The sequence below is a fragment of the Phaethon lepturus genome, unplaced genomic scaffold (assembly GCF_000687285.1).
Source record: "Phaethon lepturus isolate BGI_N335 unplaced genomic scaffold, ASM68728v1 scaffold33736, whole genome shotgun sequence".
NCBI classification, from domain to species: Eukaryota; Metazoa; Chordata; class Aves; order Phaethontiformes; family Phaethontidae; genus Phaethon; species Phaethon lepturus.
Genome location: NW_010547479.1, coordinates 2,804 through 12,887, shown reverse-complemented (window position 1 = coordinate 12,887; position 10,084 = coordinate 2,804). Strand labels below are relative to the sequence as shown.

The following is a 10,084-nucleotide window of genomic DNA, read 5'->3' as shown; positions in this document are numbered from 1 at the left end:
GCGGTCTCACTGCTAATGGTGCTTTCAGCTGCTGTAGCACCCTTTGTGGGATGAGCTCGTGTTTGAGCCTCATTTAACCTCCCTGAGGGCAGATGCGTGTCTCAGAGCCCGTTTTACAGATGGTGCATTTTGATTTGAGGTAAGCAGAGAGCTCTGGATGAGATGCAGCCTGCAAGCTTGTGGCTGGTTGTGAGACATCGCTGCTGAAAGCCTTGTCCCGCAAGGTCCCGGCTGCTGCCTCGTTTTGTCAGACGCCTGGCGGCAACCACAAGAAGCCCCATGCAGAATCAGGCCTTCTTGTGTGAACAAGTTCAGTCTATGAGATCGTGCCTGAAGGGGAAAAATACAGCTTGTGATCTAACAGATAAGACAGGAAAAGAGCAAGAGGGGACCTGTCAAAGAGAGACTAATGGACTTGCTGGAGGTCACACAGTAGGTAAATGGCAGAACTGGAAATAGACTGTGAATCTCAAGACACATCCTGGTGCTAGGTCGCTAAATCGCAATCATTTTGATTAAGTGGCTCTCCCCGTTCTGACTGCTCCTTTCCCAGGCCTATTGTTGATGGATGTTTCAGCTTATTACTTGTTTTATTTTTCGTTTCTTGTTACAAGAAAGGAATAGAAAACCATCTTTTGCTTCTCAGGCTGTATCTTGGAAGCATCTGTCACCTCTTTTAGAGAAGGAAGTTCCCTTTCTTCTGTTTTCCTACTTTAAATGAAACATTTTCCTGTAGGATGTGGATACACTGCAGGTGGAGACTGCAGGGCAGTCGCAGCCCCAGCCTGAATGGGGGGGCTGCACGCACATGGTGTGATGTAGGAAGCTGGCAGACCGGGCAGCGCTTCGCAAAACCACTCTATGCTCCAAGGCACCTGTCTCTGATACCAGTCGCCCTGCCTCGCCTGTGTGCATCTGTTACCACAAACCAGGTCTGTCTCCGTGCGATCATCAGTGTGCAATACTGGATTTTTATTCTCTTCCCTCCAGTGCTGACCGGAGTCAGTGCAAACCCAAGCCAGAGAATGCTCCGTCTCATGCTTCCCCTGGAAAATGTTAGTGTTGGTGCAGAGAAGAAAAGGTTCTCCTCCGCCCTCACCCTTTGCCTTCAACTCAGTTGTCAGTCCCACAGTTCTTGGTTTGGCCCAGGCCACTGATGGGCCATCAAAAGACAGATCTTGTCAACGTCAAACAGCTTCCACATCAGATCCCTTCTGTTTCTACAATGTCTAGTCTCTAACCCAACTACATTATTTTAAGAGTCCTTGTTATTTCTGGACACCCATTAATGTCCAGGCACTAACTCTGCCTTCCTCTGTGATTCCCACTGGAGCTTCCATCTTCACTACTCAGAGGTCATTTGGCCACCCTCTTGCTGCAGCTCTGGCCTTCTGTTATCAAGCATAGCTAATCTAGCATGCCAGCAGGGCTTTCGGAGAAAAAGCAGCATCCCTCTGGACCTAGAGGGACCTTTGAAAGACTTCGCTTTCTCATCTCTTCCAGCTCTGAGTCCTGGACATGTTGCTGACTCTGTAATCCTGTAAGCATCCTTCCCCAGTGGCCCTGGCAAATCTGCAGTGGAAAGACATTTGCTCCGTGTCTTCCATCCAATTGCTTCCCTCTGGAATCTTTTTTTGGATGTGAAACTGTAAGCCAGACATCATCCAGGAGTATTGTAGAGAACAGGAATTTTCTAAGGATAAACAGCCTAAGAATAAACAGCCAGATTCATTTGTCCACGTTAGCATTTGGGAGTACACTCGTATGTCTATCCATCGCTCCTCTGCCTGATAACTTCAGCCAGTTTCAACAAAATTTGACAGTAAGTTAAAAGTCTTAGAGACATTACATTCCTTTCATCAAACAGGCAGCTAGAGAGAGAAGGAATAGCACCAGCACGAGCCTTGTTAGATGTCAGTGAATCCAGAGGGAAGCGGACACTCGAGAAACACCCATCGAGATGGCAAGCGTCACTGCTTTGCTACTTCGCTGAGCAGTTTGCTATTCACTGGTTTAACTCCAAGGCACTGGGATGAACCGTAGGCCATCAGGACAAAGCTGACCTTCATCTCCTCACAGCCAACACTTGCCTGTCTGTTCCCTGCCCCATTCTGGCCCAGGCGTCTGCATATAGACCACCTTAAATCCTCGGAGGGAAGAGGAAGGATAAATTCAACGGATCTGTCAGTCATCAGGGCAGACATTAAGGTCGAGGTGTTGGTGACTCTGATTGTCTGCAGGGGTCCCTGCTTCCCACTGCATCACCCTTCACTTCTCTAGATGTTATTCCTCCTCCTGCTCTGGGGTGCCAGGCTCCTTCCAGCTGCCACACTAGCATCTGCAGTGTGGTGTGCTGGTATCACTCCGGCAGCAGGATGCAGCTTGGCAGGTATTAATGGATTAATTTATTGGCTGATCCCAAAAACCTATGGATGGGCAAAGCAGCAGGTGCACGCTGAAGCGGCTAACTAGCTGAAGTCCCTCCAGTCCCACTAGTCCAAACTGGAGTAGTTTGCATGCATTGAGTGCATTTGCTCCCTGGTTTTATGAGAGGGAGACTGGGATGATTATACTGTAGTAAAAGTGTCTGGTCCCTTCCAAAGCTCCTAACAAAACAGGAATTCTCTCCAACCACATCCCCTGTATTTCTTGCTTAATACCTTGAGGGTCTATGTGCAGCACTCCATGTTGTGTAGTGCAGGGGGTGTACCCTCTGCCAAGTGAATTGTGTGATGCAGAGCAAACCAGGGGTGCTTTCTTAGGAGTCTCAAAAAAGGTCCAAGAAGGAAATTCCATTGAACCATGAGGAATGCAGCACATGTCTGAAGTTCCAGGTTCTTGAGACCGCTGTCTCATGGCAAGACCTGGGGAATGCAGTATTTACACAGGATTTCCATCGCCAGGCAGGGACACTGCAGGAAAAGGATCCCCAAACAGACAGAGAGCCTGCAGCTTTTCCAGCCAAGGGAATGGAAACATAGCAGAGTCCTTCTAATATTCCTGAATGAGGTAATTTCTCTCATATTTGGACCCTGGCGCAAAACCCGTTTGGGTTTTGGCAATAGCTCCTTGTTTTCCCTTCAGCAACTGCCAGAAAAGAATTGAAGAATGGAATCACGGTTTTTTTATTCCCATTGTTTTTCCTCTGCTGTTTAGCTTCAGCCTCAGTTCCTTACTGCCTGCAGGTGCTGCATGGGAATAGCTGGAGCTGGTGGCAGCATCTTTGTATTTGCTACACAAGGAGCAGGGAGGTAGCCTCCATTCAAATTCAGACAGAGTAGATTTTGAACCTGCAAACCTTTCATGTCTCATGTCTGATCAGTCAAAACAGAGCGTTCTTCTGGCTTGCTTTAGCCGCTAGATACAAGCCAAACCCCAAAGGAGAGTTTGGGAGTGCTGATTTTTCCTCCTTGCAGTATGAGGGAGTGCTTCATCTGCAGACAGTTCTCTCCTGGGGAAGAAGCATTTCCTATTCTTAAATGAACACAGAACTGAGCTTTTCCTTCTATAATTAAGATGACTCCAGCTGAGGCCCTTTTTCTGCTCTTTGCTAAAAACTGAAATTATCACCTCCCTTACTGACCCTAGAAACACCTCATACCACCAGTGCAGGGTTTACTGGAGAACATCTCTCCAAATCCTCAGGCTTCAGCCCCGACAAATGCTTGGCAGTGAGTTTCACCTAGCTCCAAGGAGCTCTTCGTTAACTCTTCGTTAGAGTGAGAATATTCAGCATCCCTCAAAGACTAGACTACCGTTGCATTTTGGACCTGAACAAACACAGACGGCTTTCGTTCTCTTCTCAACGCGGGCTCTAAAATCTGCAAGAATCTCAAAGCACTGTATCACTCCAAGAAACTTTACAGTAAGAGGTATCTGGGCAACAGGCTTGAAGAGGAGTAATATCGACTATGAGGGAGGTCTCTTACCGGTGTAAATCACCTTGCTGCAGGACTGCCTTAAATAACCTGGAGGCGCTGGGCACGGTGCCTGAACGTATGCCATTCTCCACACATGCGGAAGTCGAGGAGGTCAGACTTACTGCGTGTGCCAGATAGGCAATGCGTCGTCCGCAGCCGGGCTCCCCGCGCACACTGTGCAGAGCCGCTCCGTGCATAAGCAGCACGCCGCATTAATTGCACCATTTGTGTGCACGTAGAGGAACTCCCCAGCACGTACACCGCAAGCCCAGTGCACCCAGAGCTACAGCCAGCACCCACCCGTGTAATCTATCTCCTGGCCATCCAAGGACAAATCTGCTCCAACTGTCGTCGTTGGAACTGTTGTTCCAACTGTCTTTCTGTTGGTTTTCGTTCACTTGTCATTGTTTTACAGCCCTTCTCGCCTGTCGTCTGTGTCCTCTTCTGTCCCTTTTCTGCCTGCTCCATGGCATGGCAGGGAAGTGCCGCACATGCATCACCTCCTGAGCCACGGTGGAAACAGCTGGAATTCTGCACAGCTTTAATAGCACTTTGAGCTCACCGACAAGGTTTTTTACCCAAAGAGTAAATTTGGGTAAATTTTCGTCCAGAAAGGCCAGCTGTGATATGTATCCAGTTCAGCCAAATGAGCTTCCTGACACAGTGCGTTCCACAGCTAGCATTTGCTTGCCCCAGGAAACCACCCTTTGCTATGTACATGGAAGGGGTTTAATCCTGCTGTCCCATGGCAGAGCGAGGTATTGGGTGATGACCCTAATAAATGGTCTGATTTTTTTGGAGCAAAAAATACTGGACAGTGACAACTGCGTTGGAAAACACCCTTTCACTGCTCCCAGGAAATCCTTTCTTTCTATGGGAATAGTCAAGCCTCGTAAAGGAACATTCTTGTTATTTAGCTTAATTAGTAGCTAATTGCTTTGCTCAGCAGTGGGAGCTGGGCTAGATCCCAGGCCAGGAGCATTGCTAGTTAAGCCCAGGAGCGGTGCTAGTTAAGCCCGAGTTGAGAACCGTTAACCCGGAGTGCAACTCAACTGTTCCGGTGCAATACCACCGCAAGGGAAAACTGGCGCTCATGCTGCTGAAGGGGTTGCCACGTTTGCTTTGCCCACGTGCGATCAGCGTGACGTAGCTTACTGTTACATTCATAAAGCTGTCATAAATAATTAGCATACACTTCCTAATTTTGAATGATCCTTAATAGGAACTTTTATTCCCCTGAATGACCTCCAAAGAGGAGCCTCGCAGGTTGCAGCCCCAAACACCTCTCCTTGGAAGCACTGTCCTCAGCAAATTAGACATAGAGGCCTTTGGAATGGTCTTTCCAAATGTCTGCTGGTTTTGTGGAGGCTAATGATGTAACTGAGAAGCGGCGTCTGCACTTTAGGTTGAATTCAGACATTTTCCGTGCTAAAATGATTCCAGCTGCTTCATTTGCTTCCTTTTCCTGTAGATTCCTTTCCGATTGATGTATTTCATGCTGACAGTTTTTACAGATTTTGGCACTAGTCAAACAGAATTCCTGACCTAAATCCAGACAGGAATTTATTGTAAAACAGTATCTGTCTTTTCTAGCCAGCTGCTGCTCATTTGGGGCAGCAGGGAGGGTGGCTTTAAATTTGTATTTCAGTTACACAAAGTTAGTTTAGGGGTTTTTTGCATTTTAGAATAACTGAAGTGGAAATCCAGGTTAGCTGTCATGTATGGACCATTCAGATTAGTGGAAGCAGGAGAAGAGGACTGGATGCATGGGAGTGAATGGAGCACAGTGGGCCCGTCCGCCGCTACAGGGAGCAGTGATGTGTGCACAGAGCCCCCGGATTAGCTCCTCCTGGCTCCTTAGCGTAACAGGAAATATGCCGCAGGGTATGGAAGAAAAAGGTCCTCTGGGTCAGAACCTGACGTTGTCTCTCATCCCGAGAGCAGCTCTCGTTTCGGCAAAACTTTGAGGTTTGCTTGGGACTGGTAATAGAAGCCGCAGTGGCCTCGGAGACTTCTTCCATAGCTGCAAGAACACGCTTCCTCCTGTGCACCGCTTACAGCCTGCAGCTTACGTTAGCGGTGGGATCATTACATTTTTCACCTTCAGCTATGCAGACAGTTGCAAAATCATCCTTCACACTCTGAAGCAATCCAAATCCTTCATTTCTTTGGACAGTCTAGTGAGAATATTGTATTTTACATGTAATGGGCATAGGAATATAAAGGTCTTGCTGTACATACACACTCTTACAGCTTATGTCTTAAAGAAATCCTGTAATGCCTTTAAGAACAGACGATCATCATGGCTGTAGCCTTTTTTATGATGGCAAAAATCAGTAAAGAAGGAAAATGTGCCATTTGTGTAGGCCAGTATTTTCACATACATGAAGATAACAACAAATCTCAGGCAGCAATAGAGCTCTGCAAATTGCTGGGACGCTTGTGAGTACAAATGCCGTAACAATTCCAGCGTATAGTAGCTGTGCAAGACCTATTCATCCTTATCACAGTTTATTAGGAGTACAGCAACGTGTAGTCATGTTGGATCTTGAGCATGTACGGAGGAAGGGAGAAATCCTTCCAGGACTGTCTTTTTGCAACATGCTTGACCTTGTCTCCAACATGGATTTGCACAGAGGATCCTGGGTGTATGCAGTTCGTTGCAGGCTCAGGTTTGCAAAATGCCAGAACCGATAATCCTTTCCTTGACCCCTCAGTTGTCCTTGGGGAACAAAGCTAAATCATTACTGTGGGTTTGAGAGCAATATTTGGGTGAGAAGTTCTTCCTGACTGTAATGCAAAACGATGCAAGTGCCTCAGCAGCCTTGCATTCATGAAATTGTAGTGCTGCTTATCATCAAATTAGCAATACCAGCTTCTCTTGCAAACGGGCTTCTTTGTAGTCTCACTGGAAGGATGCGAGCACTGAAAAGTGGCCAGTGATACACTATGTACCATTATTTTCTGCCTTGATGGTTGAGAAAATAATATCGTAGCACAGAAGTTTAGTTTGAATTGTTCATTGGACTAAAAACAGTTTAAAAAACCAAGAAATAAATCCAACTGTTAGAAAAAAAGGGTCGTTTGAGGCAGATGAGCTTTCATTCTGAGAACTATTTTCTTGACCGCAGATCATTTGCAGGAACGGACTGATGCTTTTCCTTTTCCTTGTGTACAAATGTAGAACAAGCTCAGCAATTAAGAATTGGCTACCAGCCCATTTAAGGAAGATCACTTGCATTTAGTTTTGTGATTTGACCTCAGCGGCAGAGTGGTGTGTCTGAAAATACACATGCACTGCACAAAATCAAAGTCCGCTAGGCAAATAGCAATGTTCTTTTCTAAAGCATCCTTGAAAAATACTTGTACGTAATTTCTTGCTAAGACTGCTCTTTGCCAGGAAACTTAACTAGTCGGTTACTACTTTAAATAGTAATCAGTTTTGGTGACTCAGTTGAACTCGGTTGATACCAGGCGGTCTACAGATTCACAGTTCAGTCAGCCAGGCAGCTTCCAGCTGCCCTGTTTCCCCCTGGAGAAGCCGACCTCCCCTAGGAGGAAGGCTCCCTCACACAGTAGCCCCTGCAGAAACGCCTGGAGAGGCTCCACCTGCCCGCGCCCTTGCCGGTACTGCAGGTGATTCTGTTTGAGAAGGTCATATAAAAACGCCCAAAGGGACAATGATTAAGCTCCGCCAGCGAAGAATGGGAAACTGAGAAGTGTGATCCTAGCTGAGGAACAGGATTGGGGGGGTGGCTTTATTCCCTCTAGCCTTCCTACGTAGCTTTAGGTTTATGTCACATAAAACCGTGGGTTTTTAAATGTATTTAGGGCTTAAAGATGCAGGTGAGTGCCTTTGGTTAGACTCCAAAGCCTCTAAAAATGGCAGTTAAATAGCCCCACAGTTTTGAGCACCTGTATGTCGGCACAGTGGATGCGATTGTGGCTCTGCCACGGAGACGGCTACGTCAGAGCCTGTGATGCGCCTGGGTACCTTAGTGACCATATCTCTACACAGCCCTGCAGGCAAGAAGTTGTCTCTTTGCCTTATTTTCCTCAGTGCTAAATAATGTTCTCCCTATGCTAATGTGCCATGACGCATCGATAGCGATGATTTTCAGCAGCTGAGGTTTGGGCTGGGAGATTACTGACTTGTTTCCTTAGCTGAGTAAGAGTAGGGAAGAAATTACGTGGTGTTGTGTGTGCCCTTGCTTATTTTCCCCCACTGTGAAGCATTAATTGGTGACTGAATGCAACATTTCCTTTCCCCCATTTGTTCTCTCAGGACTCACATAGGAGTTAATTGCCAAAAACAAAATTTCATGATATAACAATATAAAGGATGACAAAGCCCATGGCGGGGTGGAACAGTTTGAAATGTTGTCAAGTCCTAAGAACACTACTCTAATAATACTTCTTCTTTGGCAATAGGAAGTAGGCAAAATAATCTGTGATGTGATAGTCTGACTTTGCATTGACGGCTTGCAAGTGTTTGGCAACCCAGCAGTTTAGGATTACAGAATTATCAGCAGAGAGAAATATTGTTGCTTGAAATTGTGACATGGTTTTATAAACTTCCTTCTTTTACAGATTCGGTTAAACAGCAGAGGACTTATCTATTCTGTTGGTCTCCTGCTGGCATCTGTTTTTGTCACAGTATGTATATTGCCTTTTGTTCTTAATTTCCAAAAGAGTGATTTTTATCCACCCTTTCTTCACCTGTTCCTTTCTCAGCTCCAGCCGTAACAGTGGTTGCAAAGTCTGTTGTTAAGAGATAGGAACGGTCACCCCTATTGTACACTTCCCAAGATCTTAATCTGGCACTTGGTGGAAGCTATCGCTGTCACGAGGCGGCTCTCATGTTTGTATGTTTTTGATGGGAGGAGCCTGGGAGTTGTGTTGGTAATCACTAGTTATTTTTCATGCTAGAGTAGAAACAGATCCCCTGATGTATGCCGAGATCCATTCTCCTGTTGGACAGGTAGACAAAACGCTCTACAGTTTGCTTTGGCCCTCGGTAGGAACCTTCTGAGATCCAACGTGGAAAGAACAAATAGTGCCTGGACATGACTGTTTCTGTTGAAGTCAGTGCCTTGCGTTCCCTGACCTGTCCAAGTCCAGCATAGCAGACTAGAAATGGTAGGGAGAAGAGGATTTATGTGACATCTTCCAAATCTTGAGACCAGCTGCTATAGGGTTGCACATCAGCACAATGCCCTCGTACGCAAGACTTTAATCTTTTAAGAGGTTTGCGTGGGAGCAAACTAAGCAAAGTCAAGCACAGCCTTAGACTGTGTGGCTCTAGACTGAGATGCAGAGGTTCATATGAAGCATTTGGAGTGAAGGAAAAGGGATCTGGCCTTTGAAAACGTTTCTGAATGAATTAAATGGGATTGTTCTTGCCAAAATGAAATTCATTGCAGAAACTTAAGGCCCTTGGGCCAGGTCTCGAGATGATGTAAGTCAGCGTGGCTTCAATGACTGCGAGGGGTCTACTCTGATTGACTTCAGCTGTGGTCTTCAGCTCACTTGTTGCAGCGCTTGCATTGCGATAGCTTCCGGGTGACCACGACCAGTAAGGGGACAGTCATCTTTGTGCTCCTGTAATTGAGAAAGGGATTTACCAGTTTATTCAAAATGTTCCTGCCGTGGTGGCTTACTCTGTGTTTATTGTAGGTTTTTGGCGTCCACATGAACAAATGGAAGCTGGATAAGAAGCTAGGGTGTGTGTGCCTTTCCCTGTACGGCATCTTCCTGTGTTTCTCCATCATGACAGAATTCAATGTTTTCACTTTTGTGAACTTGCCCATGTGCAGAGATCACTAATGCAGGTGGCAGACTGTCGGGAGGAACTTCCTTCTTACCTGTGCAATACAAACCACGGCTGGCATCTCCTGAATGCGGTGCACCTCCAAGTCGTGACGTATATCCTGTTCACTGTTCATAGGACCCGTGGCCCCGTCTAGGTCTGCCCTCTCCCTGACCCCCCCACAACCTGGAAAAATCCTGCATCGATGTGAAGATTATTTTTTTCAACATTCATGTGATTTCCTAGCTCAGTTTTTGAACAGTGTGACTGGGACTCTAGATGAACTGGCTGCTAACTGGCATCAAGCCGGGCAAAACTGGTCTGCTACAATTCGTTCTTTTTTTAAGTTATTTGA

General features: G+C 46.4%; 1 protein-coding gene across 1 annotated transcript in view; it reads left to right on the top strand.

The window, feature by feature from the left end:
- The window catches only part of SLC24A3 (solute carrier family 24 (sodium/potassium/calcium exchanger), member 3), a gene marked incomplete at its 5' end in the record, with an annotated part of 25,086 nt that extends 15,340 nt beyond the window's left edge, over positions 1-9,746 (top strand). Inside the window, 2 exons of the mRNA XM_010289658.1 lie at positions 8,511-8,576; positions 9,597-9,746. Of these exons, the coding sequence (XP_010287960.1) occupies positions 8,511-8,576; positions 9,597-9,746 (216 nt within the window). The remainder of the gene's footprint in view (positions 1-8,510; positions 8,577-9,596) is intronic.
- Positions 9,747-10,084: the final 338 nt, after the last annotated feature.